The 18,635-nt window shown below is 36.1% G+C and overlaps 1 protein-coding gene across 1 annotated transcript in view; it reads right to left on the bottom strand.

Annotated features, from left to right (window-relative positions):
* The window catches only part of LOC148943048 (FERM domain-containing protein 4A-like), a 168,184-nt gene extending 154,345 nt beyond the window's left edge, over positions 1-13,839 (bottom strand). Inside the window, exon 1 of the mRNA XM_089101957.1 lies at positions 13,509-13,839. Coding sequence (XP_088958083.1) covers positions 13,509-13,669 — 161 coding nt within the window. The 5' untranslated portion in view covers positions 13,670-13,839. The remainder of the gene's footprint in view (positions 1-13,508) is intronic.
* Between the last annotated feature and the right edge of the window lie 4,796 nt (positions 13,840-18,635).

The raw sequence follows: 18,635 nt of genomic DNA, 5'->3' as shown, positions 1-18,635 counted from the left end.
GGACTGATGTAATTTATTGTCAAAGTGCCAGGTGTATTCTACTGACTATTCACAGAAAAATGATTTTAAAACAACACAGGAATTCCACGGCCACTTATAAACTGTCAGATGTCTCCCAAGAATGGCAGCTGAGTGCTTGGTATCAACTTTCTCTTTCAGTACTTTTTGCTCATCAGTTGCATCCTGTTCGGTGCTTCCAATATCCCCAAATTTCTTAGGATTTCCCTGAAAATCTTTTAAAAATGGAGCAGCAAAAATGCTAGGGCCTAGAAGCATCAAAGCTTTAAATCCAGTGCTGATTAAGATAGATACAGAAATGTTGTGTAGGCTATACAATCTTCTAAGCCTTAGAAATAAAAAAAAAAATGGCACAGTATCTGGACTATACCTTCCCAGAGTAGCTTCCCAATACCGTTTTGTTGATGTATCTATTCAGACATCTGTTTTTCAAATCCTGTGACCTACTTACAATTCAATATTCTGATTTGTAAATCTTGTCTTATTTCATTCTATGAAGGTAGTGAGCCAAGCACCTGCCTTAAATCTTAAGAAGCATTTGACTCAATTCCAAGTTTCTGATTTAGTGACAGCTTTCGAAGTTGTTGCTGAGAATTATTTTGTGTTGGATTTTGTAGATTTTAGAAGAGATTTTTTTAGGTAGTAGCCTAGCACTAGGCAGTAGCATAGCACATAGCTTGGATTTGTTTAGTTTCATTTTCTGATTGAGTTGAATATATTATTTCCACCAAGGCTAAGCGAAAACACATAAGCCCAGTTAAAGGTCATGATAGGTGTGCTACCTGTTCTACAGAATTGGATGAGGGGTTCTCTGCCAGAGTGTGACATTTGTGAGAAGTGAATTTGTGGTGATTGTCTGGACCTGTCCCCTTGAGAATATAAATTATTAAGCAACATGATGCAATCACTTACTTGTTCCTGGTCATGTCCAGCCTACAAAGTTAACCCTCCCCCCTTTAGTGAGCAAGCTTTGATATCAAAGATAGCTTTTGTTGTGGATAATTCCTTGAAAACTTTCAGGGAAGATCTCAAGATGGAGTTTGCCACCACTAGTCAGTTGACCCAAATACTCTCCCAACTGAGAACTGACATTAAATGTGACATTTCTGCTCAGGTTAGCGATATTGCCAATAGGGTATCACACATTGAAAATTCACTACAATCACAGTGCTCTGTTTCAACTGTTCAGGACCTGGTGGCATCTAAAGTGTCTTCTCAATTGTCTTAACTACTTGTAGCCCAATTGACTGAAACTGATGTTTGTCACATAGCAAGTTTAGAGCGCCAGCATTTCGAAAGACGTTCGAATATTGTTGCATATAGAATCCCCATCCAGACTGATGATGCCGTTTTCCTGTATAATTATCTGTTACACACTTATGGAGCTGACATTGGTGCCCCTCCAGCCAAAGTAAAAAGACTTGCCAAAGTAAAAAATAGCCATTAACCATCTGGTAGTCGCCAGCCCCCCCCCTCTCCGTTTCTTTTGTGCCATCAACTGAATTTAGAAAGCAAATAATACAGAAATTCTTTGAAACAAAGGATCAATCAGTTTCTATGGTGATAGTCTAAAGGAGGATTGAATAAAGCACAGAGCTCTAGTTGAGGAGTTGAAACACAGAAAAGCTAATTGAGAGACAGATTTGATAATTTGTAAGGGGGCCATCATTCCAAAAAACTTTCCAGTTGGAGTAATCCCCCCAACTGCTCCAATGTCCCACTAATGTCTGTGCCACGTTCTGCCTCTGTTGATTGTTTAAATGTTTATGGACTTGAATCACCAAATTTTGTCTCTTGACTGTCTAGTAGTGATCATAATATTTCCCTGTCTGGTGCTGAAATTTCCCTTGTTTCTTCTGCAACAACTTGCTCATCCTGCTGTTTCTTCTTTGTCGTTTCATAGTGTTGTATCTAACAACCTTACCATTGCTTTGGTTCCTGCTTACTCTAGTCCTGCAATCTCTTAGATTCCTACATCACAAGGAAAGAGGTTCCTTAGCTCCAATGTTGATAGCCTCCCTAGTAAGCTTTCTGAACTTTGATTTCATATGATATAAGAACAAGTATACATTGCAGCAATTACAGGCGTTTCCCCAAAAAACACCTTGTCAGTCTTATCTCTTGATGAAATCAAAATCAATGGTTACCAACTCTTTTCTAATATGAACTCCCCACTTTGCCCAAGAGGAGTGGACTTATATATAAGAGATAGACTAAAGGTTAGTCTCATTCAGTTTAATTCTCTGACTATTGATGGTATTGAGTCTGTTTGGATAAAACTACACAATCAAACAATTTCAGTTGTATTGGGTGTTGTTTAAAGAAGCCCCAGTGCTCACTGTGTTTTGGACTCTGAATCTAATTTAGCTGCCATGTTGTCTCATGTGATGTCCAATTTTGCCAGCTATGATCTTTTCCTTTTGGAAGACTTTTACCTTCCTGAATGCTAATGAATTGATGGATCTGGTTTTTGTAATGGAGATTCTCCTTTTTTGTCTGCCCTCTCTGATAATTCCCTCTGTGAAACAATCTCACAACCAACCTGTTCCAGGGAATGTCAGGTCTCCGACACTCTAAATCTGGTTATTCTCAGAAACCCTGACCCTCTTACTAAGAATGTATAATCACAACCTTTGATAATAGTGACCATGTAGTAATTATTTTGGAGTTAAAAACGGACGTAAAAACGGACAGTCTGCATATTGAAAAGGCTTGCACCAGGGTTTTTCAGGCAAAACAGGTAAATAGTTAACCCTTTTTAACTACTAAAGTAAGCAAGCTAATCAACAGAAAACACTGAGCATGAAATCACTATAGAAAAAAAAAACACCACAGAAAATTATCAAGCATTCAAATTTTTTTGTAATCAAACAATCAACCAAACAAGAGGTTGAAGAGAATATTTGAGGAAAAATTGTCTGAGGAAGTTAAGGGTAACCCTAAATCTTTTTGGTGTTATGCCACTCAAAAATGTAGCAGCAGACGCACAGTCCCAGATACTCTAAACAATTGTCAATCAGTTGCTGATCCTGAGCTGAAATTTTCAACCCATATTTCTCATCTGTTTTTTCCTCTAAAGGAGTTCTAAAGGAGCTTACATCCCTCAAACTGAATAAATCTGCTGATCCGGATGGCATTCACTCACATATCCTACATGAATGTCATACAGTTTTGTATACACCTCTTTCCTGGCTGTTCAAGTTATCATTCAATCTTTCCAGACTACCTCTGGATTGGAAAACTGCATATATCATTCCTGTATTTAAAAAAGGTAGAAAGGACCTTGCTGAAAATTATCAACCCATTAGCATGACATCAGCAGTTGTTAAACACCTTGAAGCAAATAATATTTTACACAGTTTACAACATGGCTTTTGTTCAGGAAGATCTGTTGACACCAATCTTCTTGAATTGTATGATCTCATCACGAAGTTGCTTGATATTGGGGTTCCATCTGACATGATTCTGATTGACTTGTCAATAGCTTTTGACAAAGTATGTTACAAGCGACTTGCAATTAAATTATGTGCAGTCAAACTTGAAGAGAAATACCTGCTCTGGATCCTTGATTTTCTTTATTTGTGATCTAAATGTGTTCAGTTATTTGACGAATCTGGTAATTGTATTCTTTCTTCCTCTATGCATGTTCTGAGTGGAGTTCCTCAGGGAAGTGTTTTGGGTCCTACACTATTTAATATCTTCATTGATGATCTTCCTTCAATTATCAGCAGTAAATCAACTCTTTATGCAGACGACCTGAAGCTTCTTGGAACAGCTTTTTCCTGTGAAGATCATGCCCTGCTAAAAAATAATCTTCAACTACTGGGTCAATGGGCTGAGGCCTGGTTTCTTAAATTCAATGTTGCCAAGTGCCATATCATCCACTTTGGCAAACTGATTCCTTGCTCCTCTTATTTTTTCCTAGGCCACCTACTCTCCTCTGTAAATAATGAGCAGGATCTTGGTGTGCATGGTTTTCTAACAAAAAGTGTAACAATGAAAATAAATAAACTTTTATTATGTAGCATAATTCTAACTTAAATATTAAACTTGAATATGTTAATAAACAACAAGGTGATTTAATAAAAATGGGGAGTTAAAATATAATTCACAATTTATCTGTTGAACATATTACTTATAAAACAATTCAACATACAACTTTGTATAATGAGAAAAAAAATTCTAGATTTCATGTTTGAAAACTCATTGAGCAGTCTGTCCATATTGAATTCACTTAGCATGTCATTTTCAATGACCATGGCTGCAAACCCATTCAGTCAATCTTGACTCAATGTAGATCTTAAGTAAGTTTTTATTAAATTAAACTTGGAGAAACAACTTTCGCCACTCGCAACTGATACTGGAAGCATTAACATAATTCTGTGCAATAAAAAAGTTTGGGAACGTGTCCATATAAGCATATTTTGTTATGTACAGCAAAGCTTGAGCTGGGGGACTCTTAGAGGGCAGCATTTGACTCACTGTTCCTTGCTGTTCAAGTTATCATTAAATCTTTCCGGACTACCTCAGGATTGGAAAACAGCACATATCATTCCTATATATAAAAAAGATAGAAAGGACCTTGCTGAAAATTATCAGTTCAGTTCAGTTCAGTTCATTTTATTTAACATCAAAATACATTTAACAAATATGCCAATACCCGCCCCAAGAAAGATACCAAAAAGCACTTGTGACTGGGCGGGTACATACACTAAAAAACAACACACACAAATTACATACAAACACTAAAAAAAAAAAAATCAATCTCTCATCAATTCATTTAATAATAATAATAATAAAGATAAATAATAATAATAATAATAAAAAAAAAAAAAACAACTATGAACCTTGACCTAACAAATATTTTTTCAATTTATTTTTAAATAGCCCCAGGTGCTCAGCCGCCCGAATGCTCTCTGGAATAGAGTTCCACACATTAGGTCCTGAAAATCTAGTATTGAAGCCGGCCCTGGTTCCACTTCTATTCGGAACAATGAAATCACTAGCATGACGAGTTTCATAATGGTGCAAAAACCTATTGTCATTAAAATAATCAGGATAAACCTCTGGACTAACATCATTCCAGCAGTGATAAGCAAAAATTCCTATTTGGTAGTCTCGTAGCTGTCCTACATTCAACACTTGCAACTTGTTGAAGCAAGCTGAAGTGTTATTTACACCTTCAACATACCCACCAATAAGACGCATCGCTCTATTTTGAAAAGTCTGAACACGTCTAAAATTCACATAAAAATTACTTGCCCATAACATACAGCCATACGAAGCATATGGGTGGATCAAAGCATGGTATAAAAGCAATAAAACTCTCTGAGGTAAGAAATTTTTAAAACGACGAATCGCTCCAAGGCCACGTGCAGTCAAGCTTGAAGAGAAATCCCTGCTGTGGATCCTTGCTTTTCTTTATTTGGGATCTCAATGTGTTCAGTTATCTGATGACTCTGGTAACTGTTTTCTTTCTTCCTCTACGCATGTTCTGAGTGCAGTTCCTTGGGGAAGTGTTTTGGGTCCTACACTATTTAATATCTTCATTGATGATCCTCCTTCTATTATCAGCAGTAAATCAACTCTTTATGCAGACGACCTGAAGCTTCTTGGAACAGCTTTTTCCTGTGAAGATCATGCCCTGCTAAAAAATAATCTTCAACTACTGGGTCAATGGGCTGAGGCCCGGTTTCTTAAATTCAATGTTGCCAAGTGCCATATCATCCACTTTGGCAAACTGATTCCTTGCTCCTCTTATTTTTTCCTAGGCCACCTACTCTCCTCTGTAAATAATGAGCAGGATCATGGTGTGCATGGTTTTTTAACAAAAAGTGTAACAATGAAAATAAATAAACTTTTATTGTGTAGTATAATTCTAACTTAAATATAAAACTGGAATATGTCAATAAGCAACAAGGTGATTTATTAAAAATGGGGAGTTAAAATATAATTCACAACGTATCTGTTGAACATATTACTTATAAAACAATTCAACATATAACTTTTTATAATGAAAAAAAAAAATTCTAGATTTCATGTTTGAAAACTCATTGAGCAGTCTGTCCATATTGAATTCACTTAGCATGTCATTTTCAATAGCCATGGCTGCAAACCCATTCAGTCAATCTTGACTCAATGTAGATCTTAAGTAAGTTTTTATTAACTTTAACTTGGAGAAACTCCTTTCACCACTCGCAACTGATACTGGAAGCATTAATATAATTCTTTGTGCAATAAAAACGTTTGGGAATGTGTCCATATAAGCATATTTTGTTATGTACAGCAAAGCTTGAGCTGGGGGACTCTTAGAGGACAGCATTTCTGCAAAAATTTGTAACTCAAAATTTTGATTGGATATGCTTGGGGAAATGGTGGATGTGGAAGGGTTGTTGGTTGCCTTCCAATCACTTTTCACTATTAAAAAGGGCACTAGCCATTCCAATTTCCAATCAAATGAGCCCTTTCGAAGTTTCTATGACAACTCCTTTGATACAAAGTGCCCTGGTCTAAAAAAAAAAATATGTAGTGCCAACATTGTTCTTTACTTAGGCAGCGCAATTGCCCTGCCTATGATCAGCCACAGCTTGTATTTTCCTGAAATGTATCTGAAAGAAATTTTGAGATGACCATTTGTTGTTGTAGAAACTTTGAAAAGGGCTAATTTGATTAGAAAATGAAAGGGCTAGTGCCCTTTTTAACTGTAAAAAGTGATTGGAGGGCAACAAACCCCCCTCCCACAACCGCCATTTCCCCAAACATATCCAATCAAAATTATGAGATGGCTATTTTGTTCAACAAAATTAAAAGGCCCAGAAATTATGTATTTGAGGATGACACTTTTGTGCTGCCTCTGATAATAATTGCTTTTCTTGCAAATTCAATTTTAGGCCCTTTTAGGACCTAAAATTTATTTATTTTGGATATAAAAATTGGTTAAAACATTTGTTTCAAACTTACTATTTCATTATAAGTCCATTTTGTAAACGTTGTATAATTCACAATCATTGATTTGTCAGGATTAAGTAGAATAAAAAATTGTTGTAACAATTCCACCACAATTTTTGTCTTATTCTGTTAGGCTGCTTAAAACTGCTGTTTCATCTATACATAAAAAAAACCCATCTAAGCTGATAGAAGAAACATGGCAGATGGAAAAATAAAGAAATTGTTTTGAATTTTTTTTATCCAAATTAATTGTGACAAATGAATGCTTGTGGATTACCCAACTTAAACAAAGTGGATTTTATAATGCAATAGTAAGTTTGAAACCAATGTTTTAACCCTTTTAATACAAAAAAACCATAGAAACAATTTATTATTTTCAAGGGTCCAAAACAGGCTTAAAACTGAATTTGCCAGAAAAGCAGGGTAAAATTTTAGTTTAGCTACTTTTAACTGTCTTGGAGAGGAGAAAGGTTAGGAAAATAAAACTTTCAGTAGTGAATCCAGGGCCAAAAACATACTCCAGGAACATATTTCGAAGCTTCTATGTTTACCCTCTTCTGATTGTTAATTCTTAGAAATTTGCCTACTTGACAGGTCCATTTTCAGTTATCAATTTCTTTTTCTCTGGTTTTAGTTCTGAAAATGAAATTCCTGTTAATTGGGTAGAATTTTAAGCCATATCAACAGGTTTTCTCCAAATTTAGGAAATCCATGGAAATATTTAGGAAACTTCTGAAAATGAAACTTTCAGGGATGGGTCTAGAGGTTAAAGGGGGTCCTGGGAATGTATTTTGAAATACCTACCTGCACTCCTTCCCCCTCTAGAGGGTCCTGACCTTTGATTACCTTAAAAAAATCTGTGTGTTATAAAAGTGAAATCTTTCAAAATAAATCTTCTACTTAAATAAAGTACAACAACATTGTTTTCAGCTTCACAAATTTGCTCAATCCCAATTTATAAGGTTTTAAAAATATGCAAATATATTTCCTAAATTAGAAAAAAAAACATTGATATGGCTTAAAATTCTACTCAAATAACAGGAATTACATTTTTCAAGACTAAAGCCAGAGAAAAAGAAACTGATAATGAAAATTAAGGCAATGTAGACAAATTTCAGGACCCTCTAGAGAGAGGAGTGGAGGTAGGTACTTCAAAATACCTTCCTGGGATGTAATTTAGCCTGTAGACCCATCCCTGAAAGTTTCACTTTCCTAACCTAACCCCTTTCCAAGACAGCCAAAAGTAGTTACAAGTAAAATTTTACCAATCTGTTTTGCAAGGTTTCACTTTCATAACACAAAATGTTTTAAAGGTCATCAAAGGTCACTGCCCTGTAGAGAGAGAAGGGGTGGAGGTAGGTACTACAAAATACCTTCCCAGGACATACTGTAGTTTGTAGTCTATCCTTAAAAGTTTCATTTCCATAACCTAACCCATTTTCAAGATAGTGAAAAGTAGCTAAGCTAGAATTTTACTGAAAAGCAGTTATTATATTCAGAAAGGCCATTAAAAATGGCATTTAGTGGTATATTAACTTTATTTGTTGCTCAATTACATGAACTGCTCAATATCTACCTAGCCTATAATTTTGGCTAGGCTATATATCTGACCATTAGGATGAGGCAAAGTAAAATGAAGAGCTTTAAGGAATAGTACATGTAAGTATTTTATAACTTTATGAAGTAATCTTCAGAATTATGTAGTCTTTCCTTCTGGAGGGTTGGGTGAGCAATGTTTGACTATTAAAGTCATTGGTTCTTTATGCTCTAAGCAACAAATATTGTCATTTACTCTTATATAGAAAGCACTATATCAAACAAAAGACAATAATTCCTTTAAACATGGAGATGATATAAAGTCTTCTGTATGACTTTTTAAACACCCAATTATTATAGAGAAGTATGAATAAAGTTATACAGAAGACTTTTTGGTTTTCTTATTTAATATATGATCCACAAAATGTCATACAGAAGAAATTATATTACCCCACTGATACACAGAGAAAACAACAAAAAAGTCACACAGATGGCTGTTTAAAGTCTAGGCCTACATGATTTCATATATAGAGCAGTCTAAATAAAGTCATACAGATGACTTTGTAATATATCATTCTACTATAAAGCATTATGAATAGTCATACAGAGGACTTTTTATGCCTCCTGTTATTATAGAGCAAACATAGATAAAGTCATACAGATGGCTTTTTAAAGCTCATACTATTATAGAGCAAACATGAATAAAGTTCTACATATGACTGTTTATGCCTTTCATTTATAGAGCAAACTTAAATAAAGTCATATAGATGACTTTTTATACCTCCTGCTATTACATAGAGAAAACAACAAAAAGCCATACAGATGGCTTTTTGTTGCCTAGGCCTACATGATTTCATTTACAGACCAGCCTAAATAAAGTCATACAGATGACTTTTTAATATATCATTCTACTATAAAGCATTATAAATAAAGTCATATAGATGTCTTTTTCTGCCTCCTGTTATTAGAGAGCAAACATAAATAAAGTCATACAGATGACTTTTTATACCTCACTCTATTATAGAGAAAATAAAAATAAAGTCTTACAGATGACTTAATACCTTATACTATTATAGAGTAAACATAAATAAAGTCTTACAGATGACTTTTTATACCTCATAATATTATAGAGCAAACACAGTCTTACATATGACTTTTTGTTGCTTTCTCTATGTATCAGGGGGGTAATATAATTTCTTCTGTATGACATTTTAGTGGATCATATGAGGGCAATTCAGAAACTAACCTCCGGTTGATTGAAAAAAATACACCAAGTTAAGTAAAAATATTTTAATATATACATCTTACAACTACATCTTTGCACTACTTTTCAACATAGTCTCCATAATGATTGACGCACTTATTGTATCTCTTCACAAGCTTTGAAATTGCTTCTGCATAAAAATCACCCGCTTGTGCCTTGAGCCAGCCTGTGACCGCATCTTTGAGCTCTTCGTCATCATCAAACCGCTGGGACCCAAGCCATTTCTTCATATGCATGAAGAGGTGATAATCGCTTGGCGCCAGATCTGGGCTGTAAGGTGGATGGTTGAAAACGTCCCACTTGAAAGAATCAAGAAGGGCTTTTGTTCTGCGAGCAGAGTGAGGACAGGTGTTATCGTGGAAAAAAACAATACCAGAAGTCAGCATACCATGGCGTTTGTTCTGTATAGCCTGTTGTAATATTTTTAGTGTTTCACAGTACACGTCTTGATTAATGGTCGTCCCACGTTCCATGAATTCAACCAACAACACCCCTTTGGCATCCCAAAACACTGTTGCCATCAGTTTTCTGGCAGAAAAATCTTGCTGGGCTTTTTTTGGTTTGGTAGGCAAATCTGAATGTGCCCACATCTTTGACTGTTCTTTTGTCTCAGGGTTCACGTACTTAATCCAGGTTTTGTCACCAGTCACAATTCTGTTTAACAATGGTTCTCCTTCGTCCTCATAACATGACAGAAAGTCTAATGCAGAGGCCATTCTTTGAGTTTTGTGGTGGTTGGTAAGAATTTTGGGCACCCATCGTGCACAGAACTTACGGTAACCCAATCTTGCTGTCACTAACTTGTACAAAAGAGTCTTAGAAATCTGTGGAAAATCAGTAGGCAACTCCGCCATTGTGAAACATCGATTTTCACGAACTTTTGCATCAACTGTCTGAACAAGTTTGTCAGTCACCAAGGATGGTCTACCACTCCTCTCTTCATCATGAACGTTTTCTCGTCCACTTTTGAATAAACGTACCCATTCACGGACAACTCCTTCACTCATCACTTTTGGTCCATACACTGCACAAAGCTCACAATGAATAGCTGCTGCAGAGTATCCTTTGGCTGTAAAAAACCTTATAACAGCACAAACTTCACATTTGGCGGGATTTTCTATTGCAGCACACATTTCAAACTACCACAATAACTAAACTAGCGCAGGTACAATGTTCACTCGACTACGGCTTGATGCCGACTGACCTGCTGAGCACGTGAATGCACAGATGGCGCGCTACTCCCCCCACTACAGGCACTGTGACCAATCGGAGGTTAGTTTCTGAATTGAACTTTATTATCTCACTATTAAAGAGAAAACATGAATAAAGTCATTCAGATGACTTTTTATACCTCATGCTATTATAGAGCAAGTAAAAATAAAGCCATACAGATGACTTTTTATATATCTCACTATTAAAGAGAAAACATGAATAAAGTCATACAGATGACTTTTTCTACCTTGTACTAATATATAGCAAACATGAAAACAGCAAAACTTAGTTTTTCCAACTAGTCGACTAATAACTTCTCTGCAGCATCACTTAAATTTGCCAACTAGTTGACAATAAATGTTGCCCCAGCAAAACATTCATTTTCCAACTAGTTGACAAATAACGTCTCCCTAGCAAAATTTAATTTTGCCAACTAGCTGGAAAGATACATTGCCCCAGAAAACAATTCATTTTCCAACTAGTTGACTAGTAACTTCTCCCCAACAAAATTTTATTTTTCCAACTAGTTGACTAATAACTTCTCCCCAACAACGCTTAATTTTGCCAACTAGCTGGAAACAAACATTACCCCAGAAAACAATTTATTTTTGAATTAGTTGACTAGCAACTTTTCCCCAGCAATACTTTCTTTATCCAACTAGCTAGAAACAAACTTACCCTATAATTCACTTATAGAAGGAGAAGACTTTTAGTTCTGTGGCTTAAAGACTATTTACTCCTGAATTCAGTTTGTTTGATTTACCTTAGCTGTAGCACATTTGTTAAAAGCACATACTGCCAATTTTCATTGGACCAGGAATACTATGTTTTTTGTTTTCTCTTTATGTCATGTCGTTAGCTAAGAAATTATTCTCAAGAAAAGTTACTTGCCAAATAGATGGCTAACAAAAGTGTTTATAGGGTAATTTTGTTTCTAGCTAGTTGGATAAAGAAAGTATTGTTGGGGAAAAGTTGCTAGTCAACTAGTTCAAAAATAAATTTTCTTCTGGGACAATGTTTTTTTCCTGCTAGTTGGCAAAATTAAGTGTTGCTGAGGAAAAGTTATTAGTCAACTAGTTGGAAAAACATAGTTTGCTGGGGAGAAGTTATTAGTAAACTAGTTAGAAAATGAATTTTTTTTCTGGGGCAATGTTTCTTTCCAGCTAGTTGGCAAAATTAAGTTTTGCTAGGGAGAAGTTATTAGTCAACTAGTTGCAAAATATTAAGTTTTGCTGGGGGAAAGTTATTAGTCAACTAGTTGCAAAAGGAAAGTTTTGATGGGGCAACATTTACTGTCAACTAGTTGGCAAATTTAAGTGTTGCTGGGGAGAAGCTATTAGTCAAATAGTTGGGAAAATTAATTAAAATTCTAAAAAAGAGACAAAAATATTCCTCCAGATAAGAAACAAAGAGAGATAAATGAAGGAACATACACAATTTATGTCCAACAAATGCAAGATAGAAATGAACAAAACTTGAAATATCCATCTGTTTTCTTTAAACAGACAGGAGGAATAATCCTCCAAGTTTTGACAAATTCAATCTCACTTTTGGGACCAGGTATAAGACTAATTATCCTGGGAATTAAAACAAAAAATCCCTGGCTTCAAAGCCCAATATATAATTCAAAATAAATTGGAGACAGGGAGAGAGTCAGAAGTTGTAACACAATAACAACAATAGTGATAATTAAATTTGAAAGAACCCTATGTTACTAACATATTTTATGCTATTCAGAATAAATTCTAACTATTGTAAGTCAACTAGTTGGAAAATGAATTGTTTTCTGGGACAATTTTTTTCCAGCTAGTTGGCAAAATTAAGTTTTGCTGAGGAAAAATTATTAGTCAACTAGTTGGAAAAATTTAGTTTTGCTGGGGAAAAGTTATTAGTAACCTAGTTCGAAAAGGGATATTTTGCTGGGGCAATATTTATTTTCAACTAGTTGGAAAATTTAAATGTTGCTGGGGAGAAGTTATTAGTCAACTAGTTGGAAAAATTAGGTTTTGCTGGGGTGAAGTTAGGGTCAATATATACCAAATCATATTATTGAGTTAGGACTAAAGTGAATACACCATTCGATGCCTTTTTTTATGCTTATTACAAATATAATAATCATTTCTATCGTAAATGAATTCCCGCCCCCCCCCCCTATTTAGGCTATACCTAACCCAACCTAACCCTAAATTGGCCTATATAGGGGAGGGGGGGGGGCTGAAATTCATTTCTGATAGAAATGCTTATTATATTTGTAATCAGCATAAAAAAAGGCATCGAAGGGTGTATTCACTTTAGTCCTAACTCAATAATATGATTTGGTATATATTGACCAAAGTTAGCTTTTAGTCAACTAGCCTAGGCCTAGTTGACAAATTTAAATTTTTCTTATAGGCTACATAAGGGCCAAATTTTCCAACTAGATGACTAAAATGTTTTTGATTATAAGGAGATTGGATAGTACCATTCTATATAAGCTTATAAGCTAATTTTTTCCAATAGTCAAATGGTGGAGTCACCAGTAGCTGGTTACCTGTCATCCAGAAATGAAAGACCAAAATATTCCTTTTCCTTAACAGCAGCATGAGAGGCAACTAAATCCAAAAGATCGGATGTAAGTAATCCAGACTGAACAGTTAGTTCTACTTTCCTATCATCAGGAAATATGACAGCAATCCTTCTTCCATCACTCATCCCTCATCAAAAATAACTTCAAACTTTGGAGCCTAATATTTGGGCTTCAGGGCAAAACTTTTTTCCATTTTAAACTATAGCTCACTAATTATCCTGATATCAAAAGCATTGTATAAAAATACCATCCATAAAGCCTTTTAACTGGTAATACAGAAGACCCCAAGACAGAATTTTCCCTCAAAAACTACACAACACAACCTAAAATAAACATGGTTGTCTTAAGATCAAGAACCACTGTTGCCAATTAAGTGCAAATAAAAACTCACAAAATATCACAAAAATTAGCATAAAAATCCCAAAACTTTAAAATTTTCGATTAAATTTTTAATTATATTAGCTTTTAGAAATATAATGAGGTGTTTTACTTGGATTAAAGGAATAATTCTGAACAGAGACCAAACGGAAATGTATAGATTGATAATAATGATGCCCGTATAGGCAAGTAGCATTGTCGACCGGCTGGGGAACAAACAAAGATACTTACTTGCTTACTTTACTTTCGTTGGGAACCAGACGATGATCCATCCTGCCCGGCACCAATGGGCGATGAGGTGACTGAAGTAGTACAACACGATCTGTCAGCAGCAGCCTCTTCTGCATTCTTCAGCCAGTTTTTATCCCAACGACGTCTGTGTCGTCGGAAGCCACCCCAAGGATCCAGTTCATTCTTGAATGTGTGCCAGAGATTCTTCCTTTTGCCACCTGGTCTCCGTTTCCAAGTTGAAAGGGGGTCGAATGTGAGTACATCATGGGATATAGTCCCATCTGGTCGTGGTAGTGTGTGTCCCAAGAATTTAGTCGTCGTTGTATTATGATTACCGAGAGGGGGGCGTTCTGGGCACAACGCATTCGAGCCTCAGCGTTTGAGATATGAAACCATCTGCTATTCCGTAGTATGTGTCTCATGCAGCGATGGTCGAATACTTCTAGTGAACCTGTTTCTTCGGCCTGTAAAGACCAGTGTTTACAGATGTACAGCAGAATCGATCGAATAGTTGCTTTGTTGACGCTCATCTTTGTTTTGATGCTAATTTCATGTCTATTCCAAAGCGACTTCTTCATGCTTATGAAGACACCCCATGCCTTTTCTCTTCGAGCTCTACCTCCATTCAGTGCTCTACCGAATGGAGGTGCTTCTGCACCTCCATTCGGTGTTAGGATAGAACCAAGGGAGCAGAACTCTTCAACAGTTTCGATGGATCCGCCCTCTAGTTGGATATTTGGGTGATTTGGGGCGTTTGCTTTCATGATTTTTGTTTTAGACTTGCTGATCATGAGGCCAGTTTTCTTTTATGCACAGGAGACATCGTTGACCATCTTTTGGAGCTCAGCCGACGAGCTACTCATGAGACACACAGAATGCATCTTTGGCATCATCAGGGCTATCTCTGATAGGCTCGTAGACGGAAAAAATAGTCACGTTACTAATCTGGCCTTTCCGTCTCAGGGTAGAGATTCTTGCTGACACTGGTTGCCAAGATATGACAGATGAAGGAACAATTGGGTCCAGTGCTGCCGATCGAATAAGATCGAATACCGATCTTATCATTCATAGTAAGAACTATATCAGTGACATGCTTGCTCAATAGCCCTACAAAGATTATTTAGGAGATTATTAATTGTCTCTCTAGAAACGATAGTTCATGTGCTCCTATCCCGAGCAAAAACAGATGTTATTATACGATAATCTATCTTATCTATTTTGACCTGGATAAATAATGTTGACGTATAGATAAATAAATGGAAATATGGTCCTTTAGTAAGAAAGTAGAAATACATGGCATTAAATAAACAAGTCACGTGAACTAAAAAAAACGTACTATGCCGTCTACAGTAATAAATACTTGATCACGCGTAGACACCTCAAGATAGAAATACCAAAAAAAAATTATTTTGAACCATGTATATACATGTTTTTTTTTTTGTTTGAATCTTTGCACAATTCAAGATTGTATAAAACATTACAAATAAATTAAAAATGTATGAAAAAAATTTTAATCCGCTTTGCAAAAAAATGGAGCTCAAACAGTAATAAATCACTAAGGGTGACATTTTTTTTTAAAAATTGCCGAACGTCACAAAATAAAGCGAAGCTTCTTCGAAGCGTAATATGGAACTAAACGTAATATCTTTGCTTCGCAGGTAGTGGCCAAAGCTGCAGTGAATATCGGGTTCAAACTGCAGAAAAACTATTCAGTATTTTTTTGTAACGGTAGCCCCTTGAAATACATCCTTGCCGAAATTTCATGAGGTTGCTAGCTTCATATACAGGAAGAGTTTTCGACAAGAACCTGGAATTTCAGACTTTACTCCTTTGACAATGATTATATATATATATATCATAGATTAGTGTTCTCACAGATTAAAATAAACGAATGTAATTTTTTAAGCTCTTTAATACTACTAGCACAAATTTAACTAAATTTAATTACAGGCTTGGGGTTAAGTTATCTTTGAACTTCGAAATATCGTGATCGTTTAGGAAACAACCGACATTTTCAGATTGATGTACTGGTTAAACTCGATCGACTGCAGATACCCCTACTTACGAAAGTTTCGACCTCAGCAGAAAGTTAGACCGTCTATCTTTAATAAAATATGAAAGTTTCTTGATGCTTATACCGAGTTGCAAATTTTTCCGATTACTGACAAGTCACCAATATGATATCAGCAGATGAACAATATTGATCACTGAAAATTTATTTGCCCAAAATACTATACCGTCTTTTATTAAATTTCAGAGCATTTCAGACGCAACGCTATAGCAGAGGGGGCTCATTCGATTTTAAATTGGAAGTTCTACTGCCGTTTTTAAGAGTCAAAAGTGACCGGATGGCAACAAGACCACTCCCACGGCCTCTTTTTTCCAAATGCATCAGATCAAAATATTAGATATTCATTTTATTCTAAATAGTTCAAAGGTAAACTAAATATGCCTTCAGGTTTGATAAACCTACTCTACAGCAACCCGGGGCAAGGACCGTGAGTTATGCAAGTTATCCGTTGTTAACATATAAAGCTTTTATGGCAGGGAAGGTTGTATAAACTTTGGAAGGGGCTCAATCGTTTTGAAATCGAAAAATTCACTAAAAACATCATGGTGTCCAACGTATTCTTCTAATTCCCTTTTTCAGAGTCAAAAGTGATGGAAGGGCAACCAGCCCCAGCCTCCTCCTCACATCCTTTTCCCCCAAATGCTTTTGCTCGAATTTTGAGATAGTCATTTTGTTCGAAATAGTCTGAAGTTCAAATGACTATAATTCCGGGTTCGATAAGCTCCCCCTGGCCCTCAGGGCAAGGGCTATAAGTTATGCTAGTTGCGCTTTGTTAACATATAAGGTTTTTATGGAAGGGAGTGGTCGTATAAACTATGGAGAGGGCTCATTCAATAGGAAATCAAAAGTTTTAGTACCATTTTCGAGAGTCAAAAGTGATTGGAGGGTAACCAGCGCCCCTCCCCCTCAAGTTCTTTTCCCCCAAATGCACCGAATGAAAACTTCGAGATATATATTTTGTTCAAATTAGTCCAAAAGCCAACAAAACTATAATTCAGGGTTTAACAAATCCCCCAGAGCCCCCGAGACAAGGGCTGTAACTTATGCAAGTTGCCCATTGTTAACACATAAGGTTTTTGGGGAAGGGGTGGCTGTATAAACTTTGGAGGGGTCTCCTTTGATTGGAAATAAAAAATTAGATTTTCTATATGAGTTCAAAATGATCTAAGGGCAACCAGCCACCCAACCCCTTTTCCCCAAATACATCCGGTCGAAATGTTGAGATTGCAATTTTGTTCAAAATAGTCTAAAAGCCAAACAACTATGCTTGGGGGTTGAAGTCCCAGACTTTGGGGCATGGTCTGTAAGTTTTGCAAGTTTCTAATAGTTAACATAAAAGGTTTTTGCAAAAGGGATGGTCGTATAAACTTTGGTTTGAAATCGAAACTTTTAGTGGCTTTGTTAAGGGTTAAAAGTGATCAAAGGGCACACAGTCCCCCACGTCCTTTTCTCCCAAATGCACCAGATAAAATTTTGAGATAGCCGTTTTGTTCAAAATAGCTCAAAGTTCAAATAACAATGCCTCTAGGCTTGACACGACTCCCCCAGTGTCTGGGCAAGGGCCATAAGTTATGGAGTTTTTCCATTGTTAACATATAAGGATGTTTATTGGAAAAGAGGGAATGTTTGATCCCGGGTCTCCAAAAAGTCTTAGGTTATTTAGGTGAAACTTTCAGGAAATGTTGAGAGGGATGCCGAACACAATCAAAGCACTCTATGTGCTTGTTGGTTTGGAAAGGGAGTATCAGCATTATCTAAAGAATGACCAAAGTTATTGAGTTGAGAATTTTAAAGTATGTTGAGAAGATGATGAAGAGAGACTTTAGAGTAACTAACCCCACTCCTCTTTGCTCTTTTTAGGTGTCCTCTCTTCTAAATACAGATCGAAAATTTTAAATTGTCATTTGGTTCAAGCTATTGAAAAGACCTAATGGCTATACTTTCAGGAATGCCATGCCCCCATAGTCCCGGGGTAAGGATTGCAAATTTGTGATTTTGTTTCCATGCAGGATTTATCATTAGGAAAAGTGGGAAATATCTGTTTCTGCCTATCATGTTTGATTCTGGAAAAGGCTGTGAGGAGGAGGTTGGGGCTGTCTGCCCTTTGATCCCTTTGGACTCTTAAAAAATAAACTAGAAGATTACGTTGGAGATGTTGCTAGTGTGTCTTTCAATTTCAAATCGAATGAGCCTCTTCCGAAGTTTATACGACCACTCCTGCCATAAAAACTTTATATAATAACAATGGGTAGCTTGCGTAACTCACGACCCTTGCCCTGGGGGCTGTGGGAGCAGATTTCTCAATCCGGAAGGTATATTTAATTGATCTTTGAACTATTTTGAACAAAGTGAATATCTCAAAATTTTGATCGGATGCATTTGGGGAAAAGCGGCCACGGGGGTAGTCTATT

This window comes from Artemia sp. Qi Xiang Cuo, chromosome 16 (genome assembly GCF_049724085.1).
Source record: "Artemia sp. Qi Xiang Cuo chromosome 16, ASM4972408v1, whole genome shotgun sequence".
Lineage (NCBI taxonomy): Eukaryota > Metazoa > Arthropoda > Branchiopoda > Anostraca > Artemiidae > Artemia > Artemia sp. Qi Xiang Cuo.
This window is presented reverse-complemented; position numbering and strand designations above follow the sequence as displayed.